The 20,854-nt window shown below is 43.8% G+C and overlaps 1 protein-coding gene across 5 annotated transcripts in view; it reads right to left on the bottom strand.

Moving 5' to 3' along the window:
- LOC122404609 (tensin-3) overlaps positions 1-1,594 on the bottom strand; it is a 215,286-nt gene extending 213,692 nt beyond the window's left edge. For 3 of the 5 annotated variants that reach the window (XM_043408719.1, XM_043408721.1, XM_043408720.1), the window contains exon 1: positions 291-1,594. In XM_043408719.1, coding sequence (XP_043264654.1) covers positions 291-383 — 93 coding nt within the window. In that variant the 5' untranslated portion in view covers positions 384-1,594. The remainder of the gene's footprint in view (positions 1-290) is intronic. The other 2 variants (XM_043408724.1, XM_043408728.1) reach the window with 2 other exon arrangements.
- Positions 1,595-20,854: the final 19,260 nt, after the last annotated feature.

Raw genomic sequence — 20,854 nt, 5'->3', positions numbered from 1 at the left:
AGTGGACGAGCCTGTACGGAAGGATTTAGTGGCGAGCATAATCGTGCCAATAAAGTCAAAGAACGGCCGTAAAAGTCGTCCGCCGCGCGCTAGAGTCCCATCGGAGCTTCTTCTCGAGAAGTTGATCGCGAAAGGAAAAAGTATTGATAGCAACGAATCGCCGGGGCCATGTGCGCTGCAGCGATACACCAAACAGTATTAACGCCGATCTTTCGACGTGGTCCACTTAACCCCGTTCCAGGAGCAGCAAGAAAAATTCGTAGCCGAAGAAAAACCGAAGAGGAACTTACCTTGACGAGCAGGTGAATCGGTGGGCTGACGCTGAGTGGTTTGCCTCTTCTGGCGTTTCCGCCTCCGCCACCCAAGCACTTTATCCACGGCATTCCTCGAGTGTTTTCTCGCCTCTTCGTTGCCGTCTTGATCTCCACACTCTCCTCGCTGCTCTTCGCCCTCTTCCTGGCCCGCTCCTTCCGCGAATCCTTCAAGGCATCCGCTGATTTCCGCTTCTATTCGCAATGCTAGTTCGCGACCGCCGCATCTCCGCCCGAGTCGTTCCCACGATACTTCTTCACCATCCCCTGGGTCGCGGGCACGGGGTGGATTCCCTCCGAATCGTCCAACTTTCGAAAGCGTTTCGGAGTCCTCGTGAAATCCTCGCGCGCCACTCTTCGTTAACCCTCTATTCTCGAGATACCTCCGGCGAGAGGTATCATCCAAGGACGTAGGATCCTTCGGATTTCACAGGTTTCCCAGCGATCTCAAGGCTCTTGAAAACTCGCGTCGCTGACTCTCGTGGACGGTCCCGCGTGTCCAGATGAGATTCCACATCGAGAGAGACGGAGAGAGTTTAATTGCACGAGTGGTCACAGACACCGAGGATGACTTCCGGGCTGTCCCTGGTCCCGCATGGTCGCGTTCAATTAAGGCCGAGGCTCTCCGCGAGGTTCGCGGTGTCCCGAGCTCGTGAAACGAAAAACAAAACACGAAAAGTATCGGTCGTTTTCGCGTCCTCTGGCTTTTCCTCGCGTCGACGTGCACACTAGCAATGACGTCCTCTCTCGCGCGCGGCTCCCGCGACACTGGCGGCCGTCGACTTCGCTATCGTCGATTTTATACGCGCTCTTGACAGTCCGGGTCACCGCGTCCCTTATCTACGCTCGAAGACTCTTCGGCGTCGGGGCCACCCCTTTGCGGAACCCGCACGTTCCGCGACGCTTTTCCAAGAATTTTTCCTACGTTTCTGCGTTCGATCGAGAACCGACGTTCCCGATACTTCTTTTCGATCGCGCGATCGACTTTCTCCGGGGTCGGTACACGAACAATCGTGCGACGATTTCTATCGACGAACGAACCTCGATTCGATCGACAGCTTTGGCGAACTTTTTTTTATCGAAAGAAAATTGAGTCGCAGTCAACTTTGAACATTTTTTGAATATCGACCTCTTCTATTATGTACGATTTCCCTTGGACGATCTTAGAGCCACGCGTTTCTAGGATGGAGGGAGATCGAGTTTCGTGGGAACCGATTACGCGATAGGTGAGAGAATTAACGTGCGCGCGTGTCGGGGCGTCTGGATTTTACGAGCGTCGTGTTTTCTCGACCAGCTCGACCCGCGGTCTGCCGTCGACTGACAGAAAATACCGGCCGGGACCCCGAAGAGCGCTCTACGGGCCGACAGAGGGGCGGAAGGAATCGACAATCCGTGTCGAAACGCAACTCGGCTCTCCGCATCTGCGCCTTCGCTGCTCTTTTAACCGATCGCCTCGTCTTAATTCTCGCCACGATTGCGAGAATGATCGATCGAAGCTTTTTCGGCTTGTTTTGGCTTCGCCAAGAATGTTTCCGGTCCACGCAAAATACGTGGTAGCTCGCCTTGGGCATCGTTCGACAACTTTGCCTTTTCAAATGTTGACATGTTTTTTGACACGTTGCTATCTAGGATTGGTAAAATCTTTGTACAAGATTCTTCCAAAATCTAATATAACAATCTAAACCGATACGTTGGTTATGGATGAAGAGTAAGTAATTTCATTACTAAGAATGTTTCATAAACCGAAACGACTGTTTGTTTATTGCTATAAACGATTGTACCTTTTGCATACGTAAGAGAGAATATGAGAAGCATGAACGTGAGGTGAAAGAACAAGTATGGTAAGTACATAGAAAGTTTAGGTAACCTATAACGAAACGTAACGTGTCGTAATATAAATTTACGACTAAATTCCCTATAATGCATTTAAGAATATAAGATCATTAAGACATGTGTCAACGTTATTGGTGCTACTACCTCGATCTAGGTTAGTTCATATAGTGTTCTGTTTTGTGAAACTCTATTGCTAAAATTTTAGTTTTCCTCTAACATCTAACAAGCGTGTTAAATTTAACGAGGTTTTCCAAAGGTGTATAATTTATTAACTCGAAGATTAATTTAATTAAAAACGCATGGTCTATAAATTTTTTACGCTGAGGGTTAGAGTAGCGTTTGTTAATAATCATGAGATAGTAGTTTCCTAATACGGTCAGGCGTGAAATTGTAAAAACTGGTGTTGAATTCATTAGAGTTGCATTTGATATCGAATAGTACGGCGAAACCACATTAATGAAGCATATTCAAGGTATAGCAATACGAGAGTATTGTAGAAAATGTTCAGCGTGTCCGGATTGCGGAAATGTATAAATGAATACATAAGCAAACCTAACGATTTAGAGGAAACGTTACATTTGCAATTCCAATGTTCAGTAATTGTTAATTTAAATGAGAAAACAAGGTCAAAGTCACAAATAGCGTATACTGTTATAACTATGACAGTCTAAATTGTAAGACGTAATTATAAAAACATGTTTATGTATAGAATTTAGAAACAATGGAGTATACTATCGACATATTTCCTTTAACCGTTATATATGTTGCTACAAATGTAAAATTTATTGAATGAACTATATCTAGATTAATTTTGGAAACTCTTCCCGGACTTGTATCTTATCGTTCTCGACTTGTGCAAATTTGTAACATTTATGCAAGAAAATAGATCATGTGACAACCCATGCGTTAACACGATCGATGAAGGCACATTTACTGACGCCATCCTTTTGTTGGCTTTACGATGGTAACCTATTTACTTTTTCAGATCTATTCCATTCCGTGACCTAACTATTAAAAATAATATATAAGCAACGATCGCCGCTACGTTTTTCAACAAAATAAATATTCAGTTCTCTAATTTGTACTAATGTATATTCTTTTCCCAAATTCCCATCATCCATTACTCATCTACGCGTTTACTTTGCCCATCTCGAGTCTACCCCTGAACCAATGTCCGCGTCTCACGGTACACTTGTCAGTAAGTATCGTGTAACAGGTAGATGAAAAAAATTACCGACCATCCTGGACGATGGCAAATTACATTACCAGGTGAAACAGAATGCGTTGGGGCAGCGTGCGTCGTACAAGCCGAGTATCAACGAGAAAACGTGTTTACATATCGTCGTGGCGCAGTAGCCTGCGGATCTTTTACGACGGGAGCCCATAAAACCAGTGCCGTACCCACGTGTATTTGCACGAGTCTGGCGGGACGTCAGACGATGATCGAGCGGAAGTCAAGGTAACAAGAACGCGCAACGCAGAAGCCGTTCTCGATCTCTGGACCAGCCGATGCGGCGCGCATACGTGAAATTTTAACGCGTATTACGCAACTCCTTACTACCTTGACGACACTATTAAACAAATTGGCGGCAATATAAACAACAAACGAACGCGATATGATAACAAAACGTACAAACACTTCCACGCAATCCGGACCACATGACATCAAACTACAGTGACTCTAAAAAACTGGTGCAACGATTTGATTGTTTTTTTTTTTAAGAGACTCGTAAAAAACTAAAATTTTTTTCGATTCTACATAAAACCTGTTAGCCAAGTACGTAGGATTTTGATTAAATATTTATTTTTGTAGAAAATGATACATGTTTGAAGGGGTAATATCAATTTTTGGAGCGTTTTATTATTTAAAAGTTTGACCATAAAATTTTACTTCGAAATTCAGAGAAATAACATAGTCATCGAACATTTTCGAGAACGTGTCAAATTATTCATACCGTCCGGTAGTTTTTAACGGGGTTTTCTCGAAACCTTGTTACTCGGAACTGTCGACACGATGTCCGGGGAATTACCGAACCGATCGATTTGAAATTTCGCAGTTTTTAGTTCAATTTAAAAAATTGGAATAGTATCGACGTTCCTTCCTAAAACTAATCTTCCGAAACTACGTCTCTGAAATCGAGCAACAACAAAAGTAACGGTCGCTTCGAGATTGATTTACCTTTTCGGAAACTGCTATTTATATTCTGTAGGACGAACGAGCGCGCGTAGGTTCAATTTCCCCAACGTCCGTTTGTACATTTTGATCCCCCTTCCCGCCTCGCGGTACGCCGGAATAGTAATTGACAACCGAACCAACATTTTCCACAACAATGAATCAATTCCGTGCCAGTTTGTTTCGTACCCAATAAACTTTCAGTTACACGCGATCCCTTAATCCCTCAATTAAAATTGCACGCGCTATTTACGCCGTGGCCGCTTTCTAGCCTGTATTCGGCTCGGAAGCGAAATAATTAAAACAAACCGAAGCACGTTAACGGTGGAATTTTGCGCGATTCGTTACAAGGTATCGCCGTACCGTCCGTGTAATTAGAATCGAAGCTCCGCTGTTGCCCGCTCGCACGAAATGGACGAGATTCCAGGCTCGGGGGCCGCGAGATAAATCATCGGCTTCTTCGAAGTGTCTCCTTCTACCGATGCCCGTTGCCGGAGTCGCTAATTAAGTTTGCACAACGCTGCTGGTGCCGCTTCTGGCCGCATAACGAGGCGTGTGTAACTTTCTGTTCAGCGGGAGGGTAATGCGAGCGGAATACTTAATATCCCGTGCAGCTTTGGGTCTCTTTCTGGGCACGTGCTGCTTGCTCGCCTCCGATGACGACGGAAAGGGTTGAATCCGGAAGCCTCCAGGCGTTCTCTCTGTTTCCACGAAACAATCGTCGTCCAAAGGAATAGAAATCACGAAACACCTTGAGTACAAAAACTTTTCACGCTCAACGGAACGTGGCCCTTTCGTCGGGAGAACAGTTGCCAAAACCATCAAAGATGTTACATTCTCTATTTAGTAGACTCTAATTTATACGGAAATTTATTTTACAATTATTAGACGAGGATAACCAAGATCGAAAACCTAACCCTATGCAAAGTGTATCCTAATTTAAAGCTAAGAAAATGTTTTAAAATATGGAAATGAAAGGCTTGTCGATTATTATCAGTTAGTAAATCTACCAGAGAATATTGAAAATTTTGTGGAATTTAAACGTAAAAAAAATAAAGTTAGAATTCATTTTAAAATTGGGAATCGTTCTACTCGTCCTTGGCACTATTAAACTTGCATAAGCAAACTTAATGGAATCGTATCGATTTTTGAAAAGTAAACAGTGTTCGCGGGTATAGATATCGGTTCTGTGGCCGCAGCACCGCGCATGAATATTCAGTGGAGAGAGGTTGCGACGATCCAGCACGAATTTATGATTTCCTGTCATTTTGTTTCAAAACTTCGATTCAGAAACGAACAATCATACATTGATACCAAATTGGTTGACAATCGATACTCGCCGAAAATGGTCTGAAAATTAAAATACTCGAGGGTTGGCGAGTGTTTCAAAACCATACCGTACCAAAGAAATACACGCGAGTCTCAGGGTGCAAGTAGAAATAGCTAAATCGTGCGTGGACCTGCTGGATCGAAACATCAAAAATGTTAAGGTTGGTTACGAATCTATGGACAGTGGTCTACCGTCCCTTTGGCACTTTGCCCCCTGCATCCTACGATCCTAACGCACCACGTTGCTTTTGCTCCGGTTACCTAACCCCCGGACCTAACCCCGAAACCCATTTGTATGGTAAAGAATTCGGTACGCGAAAAAACATAAAGTACCAGAAGAACCAGGTCGGTGGATCGCGAAGAATCAGGTCACCGAGATGAGAAAACTTTTGCCCTTTTCTTTTAATGCGTTTCTGGGACGGGGGCGCGGGTGGCGGATAACGAAGTCTCGGGTTCGCCATAAAACGAGAAACCGAACGATGTTTGACGTAAACGTTAACGTCGTCTCCCCTCCGCCCCCGAAACAAAATGCACTAACCCTGTGCTCCAGAATTTAGTTATGCTCGTACGCGAGTGGTGACGGCGACGTTGCAGAATCGAGCGAACAAAGTTGTTCGGCAACCACAGGCCGAGGGGTCAGCCAATTCCAACGATGTTCGCGTCCTGTTAACTTTCGTGCTACGTCGGATAGCCAAATGGCTGTGGGCCGCCGTGGCCTGTATTTTCGGTACGTCCGTTTTTCTCTCGCTTCGTGCCTTCTAATCGAACGCTTTCGCGGCCACTGTCAGCTCTCCGATAAAAAAGACCGACACCCGTTTGCCGTTACGGTGTTGATTAATGATCCTAGACCCCTAGAACACATTTTAAATCGATCGTTCCATCCTCCCTCTTTATTGCGTCCGTCCTTTTTCCCCAATGGACAGCGGAGAAAGAGGTCGCGTACACAAAATTCCCCGCCTTTCTCTTCGTATCGTCGAACCACGGATTTTTGACGTTGTTTTTCAAGTTTGCTTCGCGTACTCTATTTTCATCGCTTTTAACATTTTTTTACCCGCCCCAACAGAATCGTAACTTCGTTTAGGATTATAATCGCTCTTAACAAAAATTTACTGTATCGATTTTGATTAAAACTCGTAGTAATGGTGCGAGTGACACGAAAATGGTAAATAGAAAAATGGGTCGAAAAAATACATCGGATGTAAGGTCTACGCGTATACCACGTCTGTGATTCTATCGTCGCGGAAACATCCCTCTGCAAGTGAAGTAGTCTTTTCTCGCATGTCGTAATACCTGAGAAGAAAAGTTCCCAGGCACATTACCCGCGATTCCGTACAGTAACAATAACAATATTCGTAACCGTACCACGTGGCTCCGGAAACCGTCGTTACGCCTCCGAACTACGTCTGCACAAACGTTTAATCGTGTTGCCGGCATACCGAGAAGTTTAACAACGGTATGCCGGCGTGAAATGCGAGCATAATGTCGAGGCGTATCGTTCCCAAGACGCGTATCGAACGCGTGGAATCAGCGGGCACCGAGATCGAAGATCGCCGCGATACGAATCGTCGCTGGTAGCGATTTTCTCCTCTTTTGTAAATAGAAACGCGCTCGATTTGGTAGCGATCCACGGTGGCGTTTCAAAACAGAACCTCGGGAGCCGCAAGATTTATGAAAGGCGATATGCATATTCGATGGAAAATACGCTGGGGCGAATTTATGGCCGATAACTCACCGCTTCGACGGTCAATTACAGCGCGGAAATTAAAAAAAAAAAGAATTAATAATAATAGCCCGAAACGATCGAGGAGATAAATGTCTCCTTTGTTAATTCCGATTAATAACGTGGCTCCGGTGGAAATCGTTCTAGGGTAATTGTTCACCAATCCGCGCATAGGTAACGGGATATACGGTAACAAAGAGTTAACTCGAATTCGAGCAAGCCCTCGTAATTTCGAAAACCATCCCCCAGTGGCCGTTCGCGGCTGGATTTTACGCCCGAAAATCGATTTCACGTGCCGCGTATTTCACCGTCAAAAGCACTAGCCCGCTCCGCGGCTCCGTTCTCGACTGTGTCCGCGAAATAATCCCCGGATCCGGCAGCGAATGCGGAAACGGTCTCTGAAAATCGTTGTTCGCGGCAGGCGGAAAGCTTCCGGCAGGAGGCGGTTCGCAAATATTTTCCAGCTTGCTTCTTCCCTCGTTTCTCTCGTCCAGCCCTGGAATTTTTTCGTCCGGGCTCCTGCAAGAGCGACGAAGAGAAATGGCTGGATGAAAACGGAGCCATTTTCTCTAGCGCGGGGATCACGCGATACCGTGCGCGGCGATTTTAAAAGGTTTCCATTCTTTGCAAATTTATTTTTTTCTTGCATTCGATGCAACTTTCGAAGACGTTTCTTTGGTGTTCAAACCAATTCCTCGGAATAATAATCAAGCTTTTACATTTTGATCATGTACGCGTGAGTACAGTGAGTAGTCAAATTGGCAAAAAGATAATTCTACGGTAGAAACTGAATCTAAAACGTACAGTAAAAATTTCTTCGAAAATGGACAAAAGTCTTAAAATTCAACGTTCTATATTTGGTAATGATAACTTATACCACCCACCCAATAAATTTGCTTGGACTACTCGGATCTTTTCGACTCTCTCGCGATGTTCCCGGATTGTTAATGCACGACTTGTAGATACATACGTTTCGACGCCAGTCACGAAAATTACGTGTTGGATCGCGTGCCACTTTGCATCGCGCGCAAAGTCAACCTGAGAATATTGTGTTATCTTCTGCAAGTTTCCTTTTAGTACCTCGACAAATTTTTGATTTATTATGAAATTTTATTTATTTTATGAAACAGTCTATATTAATCCTCTTCTAAATGAAAAAAAAATATTCAAGTAAAAAGAAATATGACAGTCATATATTTACATGAATGATTTTGTACATTTAGGTTAGATTAATAAAAGCATGTCTTGTATATTGTTCCAACTACGTATTTGTCTCCGTTTCTACATTCTTTGTATAATCCTCCAATTTATATCGCGTACAAATCTGACGCATTAATACCGTTATTATTATTTAAATTCCGACGCAGCGGAGAAAAAAATCAAAAACGGAAAAATTTCAGTCTCCGCGTTTACTATACTATCTGCCCCACTTTCTCGCTATCCTTTGTACCCCGGCGAATGCTTTCAACCCCACACACGCGCGAGCACATTGCATTCAGGGCACTCGCTTCTCCAATCCTTATTTTCTAACCATCCCATTCGCACCCATCAGGACTCGAGAAACTCTCTTACCTAAAGTATCAATTTTCAAAGTTGCACGGCGTTTTTATCAGCACGAAATAATCGCGGATTCTGGGGAATAGTAGCTGGAAATCGTTGCTCGTGGAAGGGTGTAACAATTCCATTTGTCGGTTCTCAAATATTTTTTTTTTTCAAACTCTTCTCCTCTTCCCTTTTCGACAGCCATAAGAGAAACGGAGACAAAGGTAACGATAAAACTGAGCTCATCGGCGCGGATGATGATGCTCACGTTGGTTTACGCGTTTCCGGCGTGTACGCGATCGCGATATCTTTCCTCTTCTCTCCTCGTCTTTCCGCCCGAAGCGATTCGCGGCTCGAATCGCGTGGGCAGGAAACGGGAACCCGTAAGAAACGTTCGCGGAAGGCCTCTTTCGTATTTTTCGAATACCAACCCCCTCAATCGTTTTAAATTTATGGATAACTCGAGAAATATTTGCACCTTTTGCGACTTCTATAGTAACAAACTTAAGAAAAGTATTTTTGCCGAGTTATCTAGATTCCTTACAATTTTTAACCCTAAATCGTACCTGTTAATAAGCTGTTCTCCCCCCCCCCCCTAAATACAGTAATTTTCCCAGCAATGTATTTTTGAATTTTGGAACATTTCAACGGATGCATAATTTCACAAGAAGAAGATTTCGACTGGCTACCAAAATCGTGCGTTTAAAAAAAAAAAGTAAAGTAAATTAATGAAACAGAAAGCTCCAATTATGTAACAATGTAATGGAAAAATTAGGTAAAACACGTGTTCCACAATTAATGTAACGAAGCGGATTAAATTTAAAATATGCTCTTTTTTTACCCAGTCGACATACATTCTGCAGCGACAATAAATCTTGCGGTTGACAGTATCGCCAACTCTTTTTTATCGCATCGTGATAGGATTTAGTGTTTACGCAATCGCGAATTGTTTCCCTTAACTTCTGTCTTTTTGTCCTCGAGTTCTCTTCAAATGGAAGCAATCGCCATTTCGCAGTCTCCGTTCGGTACCCGTTGAGTTAGCGTAGTTGTATCACACATATCGCACCACTATCACACATTCCTTGTCCTGAATAAACTTCTTGCCTTAATTGAGAATTACAGTAGGATACGTTTGCTTGTTCTATACACAAGGTACACCTCAAGAAGTTGGCGTAACTTTGCGAATAGATACACGGCACAGATTCGTGCAAGTTTCGTGTTTCGATAATTTTCGTTGCAAACTAGACCAGTGTATCTGATTTCGGTAGACTGTTCGAAACGAACGAATTAAAGCGTCCGCGAACTTTATGGACGAGATAAGAAACACATTGATCGATCAGAAAATTAAAAAGATGGTTCAGAAACTTGGTCTTTATTTATACTTCGTCCACCCATGAATAGTTCTAATTTTTTGTATCGCTAAAAATTGCGCATTGCATACGTACATATCCCTAAAGTTTCATAATTTTTTGAATATTCTAATTGGTGATGGTTTCTTCTAAGAATAAATAGTCAGTTTAACGTAACATCTGTAATTTCCATATGTTACATCTCATAAATTTGTATTGAATCTTCTCCAATTGATTATGATAATAGTTAATGCAATGCAGAGACCATGCAGCTGAAACGAAATTCCATGCTAAACAATGCTAATGCATTGTATGTATATAAGCCTCGATATGCATCGATCCTGAATGCGTTTAACAGTACGCATTAGAAATGTCAGGGATTCGAAGGGTATTGGCGGTGTAATGTATGTTCAGAAAATTTTAGTGTGAATGTGTTTTTCAAAGTGTGTGGGGATGGAAAAAGAAAATTTGTAATTACTAGTTGAATCTTAAAAAGTTTTACTATCAAAAACTGGTCATATTTAATAATTTATCATTATCTTCGTACTGTAATTTAAATTCTTCAGAGTATTACGTTCCGTCAAATTTTCCCTGTTCGTACTGAATCGCCCTCGAATTTCAAAAATCCTTTAATACGGGCATCATTTTGAGATTACACGCCTCGAGTATTCGCGTGGCAGTTTTATGAAGTACTCAAAAAAAAATTGACCAGCGACTTTCGCATCCTGGGAGAGGCCACCAACACTCGCTGCGACCGCAGTAATCAAAGACTACAATGAACGTGCCCCGAGTGCAATTAAGCGGCGGCGTCCGTGTAATTAAACTCCTATTTACGGTGAAACATTCCTCCTAGCTCTCCGATGGTAGGTACGCTAAGAACGAACGCGCTCGAGCGCGCGAAACGGCACGACTCGAATTCAAAAAACCGTCTCGCGATTCAGGGTGTTAATCAAGCGTGTCATTATTATGTCACGAACTGGTAACGAGACCGCACACCTCCAGAAAAAGCTCCCAACCGTAGAATCGTGCGCGCGATAATAAACACGATAACGATTCCGACGCGATTTTACTAACTGACGCGAAAGGTTAAGTCGAAAACGTGGAGATTAAACGAGTCGAGGCGGTTAAATTACACAGCGGATTAATCGATGAGAGTAAATAACGCGAATCGACGACTTCGTATATCGAACGGATAAAACAGCTCGTCGATCGTGTATTTAACGTAATTATACGAAGACCCCAATGGAGGATAAATAAATATCCATACCGTGTTATTTTTACGAAAGTAGAATTCACGAAATCATTCTTTTACAGCCACACCGGGCCTTCTCAGGGGCGATCGATTTCTCGATGTTGAATTTAACACGTACTATAATTGCTAATTTGTTACATTATAGTAATTCTCAAATATCTCAGAATTGTTGAAACTTTTCCTAGCTACAAAAAAAATGAGTTTTGTCTTGCTTTGAGTTTCAAGTACTCGAACTACGTATAATCGAAGAATTTAAAAAAAAAAGCAATCTCAGTATTTACTATCGTGAACTAATTTTTCGTAGTTACGAACAAACGCCCGTCGATCAAAAGGGCGATGCGGAATGGCGGTTTCCGTTCGTAGAGTCGAAAAGAAACCGAACCGGCCGCAAAACCGAACGTATCATTAGTATGTCGTAGGCGACTGTCGCGTCTTGCCGCGAACCGGTAACAGAACCGTGGGATAAACAACGTAGAGCAAGGGATATACATACATATGAGCGCGAACGTTATGGTGTCACGTGTCACAGAAACCATAAGGCCGGTCGTGTGTGCCTCATGGCGCGGTACAAAACTCGATTCCCGTTATTCCTGTCGGGATTCCACGCTAGTGTCAAAATTCACGGTGCCGCCCCGGGGGACCTTTTCCTTCTCGGAAGGAAGAACGTCGCCTCCTAGTCCGGGGAAGCGTGAGCTGGTTACGCGAGTTACAAATTAAGCTCAGCATCCGGTCGATTTTTCTCTGCTCCGCGATAGGCTACTCATTGACGTAACACCCAGACGCTGCGCAACATTTCCCCCGCGATGTTACGTGAATTTAAAGAAGATTCGGAAACTAGTGCACACGGTATCCCAACATTTCGACGCTTCGATCAAGATTTTTTTTTACCAAGATTCTGTTCAAAGCGTTTCAGAAAACACCGAGAAGATAGAGATACGACAGTGTAGGATCCAGCATGCAGAGTGGATGCTCGTATAAAATTAATGTTGTTACGCGTCTCCGGAGTCGTGTCTAATTTATCATTTGATGAAGATGTAAAGAACGCGCGTAACGGTGGCTAACGCGAGAATGCGTTTAATGCGGAGAACGGCGCCGTATTAATGGCGGACGAGTGCAGACAGAACAGCCGTTTTATAGGCCATCCTCAGCGACTTATAAGAATTTATAATATACGGTGTCACGGGACCATTCGCGGGCCTTTATACGGCCGCAAACGTTACGCGATCTTGGCCGCCAAAGCAGCCGTAAAAGTAAAATCGCTTCGTGGCAGTGCGTGAGAAAAATCGCTTCTCCGCGCGAGAACTCGGAAAGTTTGTTTTCTATTCGCGCGAATATCCACGGTGTTCGTGCAATCGAACCTTCAACGTTTTTAAAACAAAATAATAAACAGTTTGTTCCCTTGAACCATTTAATTAAAAAATAAAAAGTTGGTATATTATTGCAAAGATATTTTCCAGATTGTAAAGATCAACTTTGCCAATAAATAAATGAACAACCTTGGCTTTGCGTTGTCGAGTACGTCTATGTAATTTTCACATAATTTTCGACCACACCCTGACCTTAACGCACGACTATCGTATACCGAAAGGTACCGCAGTGTTTCCCATCGACGAGGGAAACTATAATCACGGGGTAACGTATTCACCCGCATAACGCTGTTTAAATAATTCTTGTGTATCGACGCGACCGATAATCCCTCAATAGCGTTCGCTTATAACGAACGCTTGTAACCCGGAATCTGTCGAACGCGGCAGTAATACCAACCGATTCGGTTTAACCTGGTTCGTAGCAATAACAGCGAGCGAAATTCGAAACGGCGTTCTTCCTCGTTGGCTCAAACGCAAATTACGTTCCTAACTACGCTCTTAGCAGGTGTTCCTTACTTACGTCTAATACCGGTACTTACCACCGCCACTTATTCCTAGCAATTACTTTCTGGTCCCCACTTAAATTCATTACGAGGAATTTGCACGTTTCGATCGATAGCGAGCCGTGTCGAGTAACACTTTTGCGCTTAACTATTTAAATACGAAAATTCCATTTCACCCAATTAACGGCCGTAGAAAGGAGTGATCTCTTTCCCGCGATAAGATGGAACGCTTTGTCCGTATTTCTGAAAGCGTGAACGGTGAAAAGTCTCGGGGAAGAGCACCGAAACGTCTAGGGGACGAAGTTTCTCTTCTCTGCTCGGTAGACCTATCGCGTATCCGTCGAGCAACAGCTTTACTTCGGTGGACAGCCAGCTCATCCCATTCATTCGGTTTGTTCGTTCATCCTGAAGTATCAGACCGCGCTTTAATGCATTTTTGACAACCAACACGGAGTCGCGTGCCATCCTTCGCACCTGGACTTCCTGCCCCCCGGGACATCTGCGCACCCTCTGTCGTTTCATCGATACACCTTTTAAAAGACATCGATTTTGTTTCGTGACAACCCCAAGGACCCTCGTCATCGTCTTGTTTCACATTGTACCGGTCGATTCCAACGTCCGACGCGTGGTTTCGTTAAACGTCTGTTACCAAACTTTGCACGGTTTTGGAAAATATTATTGGTGAGATTTAACCAATAGAGTTACGAAGTGTGACGATAAAGCTATGAGAATAATTCGATTAAAAATTTGATTTTACTACTGTACATTTTCTGAAAATTCTAGTCAACGAGACTTTCATATTGTGATTTACTCAAAAAGTAAGAAAGCTGAGAAAAACGTCCCTAAACGAAAATCAAATTTAGCGATCAGAATATTTGAGAAAAGATAAGTTATTTTATAGATAACAATACGAATTTTTCTCACATTATAGACATCGTTCATAACCAGAGGAATTCTACGTAGCATCTTGTAGTGCCAACGACACGCCTTTCATAATAACGCTCGTCGTACTTTACGATGTGTCGAGTATTACATACGCTCCGAAAGAATTTCTATTCCATTCGTTCCGACAATACCGTACCTCTATGTTAATAAGGTTTTCAGGTCTTACGAACACAGTTTCAGCATGATAAACGTCATGTCCAACGCTCCGAAAGTTGTATCTTACGAGTACAATACAAAGATACATTTTAAAAAGAGAATAAAGTCAACCAACGACATAGAAGTTTCACGTACGAATAATTGTGAGATCAAAGTTGTACTGCTATTAAGTATGTATTTATTAGGAATCTATCAGGTATTTAAAAAACAGTGATAAAAAAGAATCAATTACTATTCGGCTGAATCGTAAATCCCAATTGCTAGAAGCGTACCAGCTGTAGAATAGCGCAGTTCCTTGCACAAAGCTTCGAGTACGTTGTATAAACAAATCGTATCATCGTTATTAATCGTCTTAAAGGCAACTGACCTCTTCAATTATCTTCCGCCATAATAGAACAGAGGAAACTTGAACGGGATAAGATATTCGAGCATCGGGACGGCCGGCTCCACGGGAATTTAATCAGATGATGGAATTTTTAATGGGACGAGGGCACCATGATAGAAAATAAACAACGACGGAACGAAGCAAGAGAATTAGAGGCACGGTGGTAAGAGATTGCTGTATTCTGGAAAGCAATTACCTCGGGTGCGCTTCGGTGCTCGAGCACGTTAGTCTTGCGACGAAGATTTACTCCGTGAAATTTTTACCCCCGGGGCTTGCGACTGGCAACCAAAAAAATCGAACGGAAACACTGAACGGCAGAATTTATTAAGCCTTTTTGAAACAACGACTTGGAAAACATTTTCGAAAGAGGATTATTATGATATATTTATAGATTTTGCGGGAAAATGCGAGATCCAAAACCAGTATCGAGCTGTCGGACGTGGAAGGGGTTAATTGGGCATATATAGGTTGTCCGACTCGGTCAGAGTTATTATCAAGCTTCACGTCGGAGAAATCGTTCCGTGTCCTCTCAGCGGCGTACGATCGACGAAACCGCTTTTTATTCATCATGCGGAATCACTCGTTCATCCCCCCCGTTCCTCGACGACCGACAGACTAGACTCATACGTCGTCTAACTGTAACTTTACGGCAACTTCGAGTCCAGTTGAAATTCAATAGAGTCGTCGTTAAAATCGCAACGTGTCCCGGTAGCGGCGCCGTGGACTCTGCGAACGATGGACGTTAAACAGAGGGATGGAATACTCGCGACCCGACTAAATTGCGAATAAGACAAACGCTGTGATTGGTAAAGCTTTTTTCTCGAGTAAATTCAATCGAAACGAGTACGAAGTTGAACAAACTTTAAAGTCGATTTTCTAGAAGACGGAGTTCCTATATTAAATTTTTTTTGCATAGGATCACCCTCAGCACGGTTGTACTATGATTTCCTGTGCATGTCTTATAAAAGAAATTTTGCCATTCCAGAGTTGAACGCGAAACGAACAAAAGGGTACTGTTATACAATCGACTAATATTTATGCATTAAAAGTCGTGGCTTCGTCCAAACGGAAAAAAATGAAAGAAAATGACGGGATCACCGTTATTTCGCCTGCTTCCGTCCCACGCCAGCCATCTCGCAGGAATTAATTTCTTCGAGTTCCACGGCCCACGCCGGCGGCGTCGACGGTCGAAATAGACGTGACTGCGAAGCTGTCTAGCGCGTAAATAGCGCCGTGTGTGCGAAACCTCCGGCCTCCGGTGATACACGCTTATTTATCGAACGTATTTCTGATTATGACAAGCGTCGCGATTCTATCCAGCCCGAGCCTGGCGATAAAGAAGAGAGAGATCGCGAGAAAACGCGTCGCGCTGGACCTGAACCAGGACTTTAAATCCTCGATAGCACCCGCCCACGCATTTTGCAACGGAAAATATCAATAACATCGAACGGAGAACGAGCTAGAGCAATAACGGACGAAGCGCAGTTCCATTGAAACCGCGTTCCGGCGCGTGAAATGCGACATTTCGGAGACCCCCGATCGAAATACGGTGTATTCCCTGTCAAGTTGTCGCGGAGTTATCCCCATTGGTTCGCAGAACCAAGCAATATCCTCGTCCAGCGACGATCGCTCCCAAAGAGAACTCCGTACGCGTAACTCTCAGTTTTTAACAAGATCCTGCATATTGTTTGAAATCGTCAACAAGAAATCAAACTTTTGGTCTAAAAACTGCGTCGATGGATTCGGTTTTCCGAACGAAACTTGACCGGAAGTCGTTCGCGAATAAAGTTTGTTCAACTTGGATCGACCAAGGTTGCGACAACACGGCGTCGGTGCTGTGATTCGTGACAGAGGAACAGCAGAAACAACCCGAGTCGAGGTAAACGATATCTCGATAGGGTCAATGAACGGTCATCGCCGCGTTAGATCATCGCGCTAGATCGCCACGTTTGGGCCTAGCTAGAGACAATCAAGCAATCAATGTCAGGGACCAACCCTTACACGACGAAACAGTTCGCTTCCGCTGTCGCGAGCGGGCGTGAATCTCCCATCGCATGCCAATCAGCGCTATTTGCGTGCCCGATACGGCGAACCGAGAAAAAGGAACAGTTAGGCGTAGCGTAGCTGAATCTATCGCGTCGACGCACGTACCAGACGGCCACCACCTTTGGCATTGTCCGTTTTCACGCTTTGTTCGAATACACTTTGCTCCACTTCTATCGAGCCTACTTTCACGGAATGCGCGTTGTCTCCGATGCGAATGAACTGGAGACAGGAGGTAGCAGGATCGGGGATGACCTGAATTTCGGCTATTAGCGAATTTTCAAAGCGGTCGGGTTTGAATAATGGGACGTCGATCGTAAACTCCGGCGATCGATCGGCTATTAATCACTCGGACGTGTTGTCGAAAATAATATTTTTATTATGCCGTGAAAAAAAAAGAAAGTAAGCCTACAGTAGTGGGAAAGGTGGAGCCTAACGTTGCTTCGCAATGTCATAGAGAGAGAGAGCTACGGTAAAAAAAAATGTGAAAAATGGAAAATTAACCCTCTGACTCTGTTTTAGTATACACTGAGGTCTTGCGGGACAAACACGATATAAATACGTAAATAAAACTATTTTAAGAAAATCGCTGATGCTGAATAAGATACCCATGGCCGTGATCCTATTGCTCTGTGGCACTATTCTAAAGAAGTTATACTACTTGGTTGCCAACACCCGATTAACAAAATAATGATTTTGGCTCCTTTCCACTGTTTTCATTACGAATATAAATTACACTAAATTCTATACTTTTCGATAAGAAATCTGTGTAACAGCGTACACTCGAGTATACTCGTCGGCCCACAAAGCCAAATAAAGTATTTTATATAAATAATTTTAACCAACCGTTTTCTATTTAACCCTTTCGGTAAAAAGTTTACCGACACCTGGATCGGGCAAAAAAAGTATCGACGAATATCTAACGTTCACGCTCCAGCGAGAATTACGCATTCGATTAACGCATTGCTGTGTTCATTAATAGCCCAACGAGTGGAGGTCTGTTGGACGTAAGTTTGGCCGTGTCGTCGAGGAAGAAAAGCCTCGACAAAATTGACTCACGCGATACTGAGCGGCCTGACCGCTGGAAAAACAATTAACTAGACGCAGAACTTCAGCGTTGCGTGGCCAGGCCGAGGAGCGTAGGTGCAATGGATTAGATTGATTTCCATTACCGTTTAGAGTCTTCGACGGCGACTTCCATCAGACCCGCACCCTTCTCCGTGCTCCGGCAGATGGGCCTGTTAAAGTCATTATCGTTATTGTTTGCGCGGCGCACGCGGCGAGGGCACCCACTGCGAGACGACGATCGCCACGATCTATGGGGTGGCGAAAATATACGACCGGGCGCGGCACGAAGCCGAACCGTGAGTCATCCGGGCGCCAATCGTCGCGATTTCTTGGACGACGGCCATAGGTAATCGGCCGCTCGTCCGCAAACGCGTGCCACGTCCTTGCTATGCGGGAATCGCGATCGCGGATCGTTGAGTCACCCGCGTTAAAGTCACTAGATATATTAAGTATAGTAAATGGAGCAAACACCGTGTCTCGAGACCCACCCCTCTTGCCCCGGAACAGTCTGTCGCGCGATCCTTTTGTTGCGCAAAAGCTTGTTGTCTACTAGGTACATCACTCAATTAACCGACCGAACTCAATTAACGTAATTGCTCGCACACCGTTCTTTTCAACGATCGCCTTTCATGCACGTACAATAATTTGTTACATATTAGATATTTACCGTTGAAAATAAATTTAACAACGTCTTTCTACCGTCAAAGGTTCGTTGTAAAATGGCGGCCATTTGACCGTACTTTAATTCGCGGGGCTGGTGACACGCACGACCTGAGCCTTTCAACGACAATCCTTTTTTTTCTCTCTTTAAACGATTTATCTGCCTACACGTACACGGTGTTAAAAAAAACCATTGAGCATTTGGATGGCAAATAATGTACGCTTACCGAGTAAACAAAATCTCTTTGGCCTCCTATTAAGTATTTGAAAAGCATAGTGTACTCTTCGCTGATAATTAACTTGGAAGAATTACGGAGACCGAAATGATGCTGGTTAAATAATTCCATAGAGATAAAAAGGAAATATGCGAAACACCTCCTAACGTAGAAAAATGTTTATATCTGAAAACCGGTTGTGTTTTCGACCTATGTTTACTAAAGTGGTTTTACCGTATGAATGTGAACGATTATTTTTTTAACACTCTGTATATATCGCTCTCTACTGTTACGGGCACGGAAAAGGAGGAGAGGGACCGGAAGTTACGCGCGGAAAGGGATAGGACCGTTTACGGAACGCTCGCGGAAAAATTGGCCGCGACATAATGCGCACACGAGCCCCAACGCGGCACAATGCGACGGTAATTGATCGTGAAGGGTTTGATGGATCTTCTAGGAAAGAACCAGACCCTGGGAACTGCAACGGTTTGCGTCTGGGGGCGAGGTGAGATTGATTTTCTAAAAGGAAGCTGATTCGTTCGAACACCAACGCTCGTGGAAATGGATCGCGAGCTATACCGGAGTAGAGGTACTCGAAACATTCGGGGATACATATTGACATTCTATCTGACAACGGCTCGTCTCCGAAACGATATTTGCTTTTAATTGAAATTTTGTTATTCCCGTTGCTTTAAATAAAACCCACGCCCGTTCTAGCACAACCTATAACCCTAAATCCAATATTTTCATCCAGATCTATAATTCCAAATAAAAGACAAACTTTAATATTTAATGCTAATTTTCGCGATATTCTGGGCTCAGTTTCTACATACTCAGTTTGATTTTTTAAAAATGAATTGTATTAAAAAATAAGAATAATTTTTATTCGCGCGAGATAGTGAACATTTCAAACGCCCCTCGCGTAATTATATCGTTTTCTTGGAACCTTGACCGACGCGCAATTAACAACTTGTAAACGGAAGGGACGGCCCTCGTCCAATTTCGTACGCATCCTAGCCCTCGTCATCGCGGTGGGACCCCATCTAATTACAAACAGCAATTTCCTTGATGCCGTTTCCAAGAAAATTCGTCACTTTCAGTACCATTGACTGGGATTCCCTGCGTGCGAACACCGAACGCGCCGTCCGCGGCTTTGTCCGCCGCGGAAACGCGTCGTCACTGGCAATTACGCGAATGCCAGTCAGCCATGACATCGACAACCGACCCATTTTTCACCGTGTTCGCGCACGCTGACCGCGGGGAAGAAATTCTTGACGCTTTCGTAACAGTTCCGCCATTAAAGATTTATGTTGTTGCTTTTGCGACACTCGGCGCACGTTAAACGGCGTGCCACGCACCGCAACGGATGACAAATATTTGCGGAGCTCCTTTAAAAAGAAGAGGAAGAAGAAGGAAAAAAAACCGACGAGCCTTCCTTTCACATTTTTCCCCCCGCGTTACGAGTCTTTTTGTACCACATGTAAAAATGGGGGGGGGGAGGGAGGGGAAAATTCGGGAACCATCGTGTTCGATCGAACATTTTCCCCCCGACAATAATAAATGACAAAAATCGATACGCGTGCCTTTGTAAATTTAACAGGGCTGAACGTTGGCTTTCCACACGGTGCACGTACCACGGAAAGGCGGTATCTGCAAGCAGCGAGAGACAGGTAACTACAACGCACATGTGTACACACGTGTTCGCTAATGGCTGCATATTGATGGCGAGCGGAGAGCTGCGAGCAAACTCGACGGGTACAAATAACGAAGTATTGTATCGGCTTCGAAATAAATTTCTCTCCCCACCTTTCGTCGGGTAGATTCTCACCCTTCGCCAGTATTATTGTTCGGAACGAAAGACCGGAGAATCAAATTGAAATTTAAGGCTCCCGAAACGGTCAACCTCTTTTGGGATGAATTATTTTTTTCTCAAAAAAAAAAATTATAATTCTATCGAGGCTGGATTAAATTCTCGAAAGTGTAACACGTTCTTGGATACACAT

This window comes from Colletes gigas, unplaced genomic scaffold (assembly GCF_013123115.1).
Source record: "Colletes gigas isolate AHSC1104 unplaced genomic scaffold, ASM1312311v1 Colletes_gigas_Sc00003, whole genome shotgun sequence".
NCBI classification, from domain to species: Eukaryota; Metazoa; Arthropoda; class Insecta; order Hymenoptera; family Colletidae; genus Colletes; species Colletes gigas.
The sequence above is the reverse complement of the archived record's forward strand: the minus strand, read 5'-3'. Positions and strand labels throughout refer to the sequence as shown.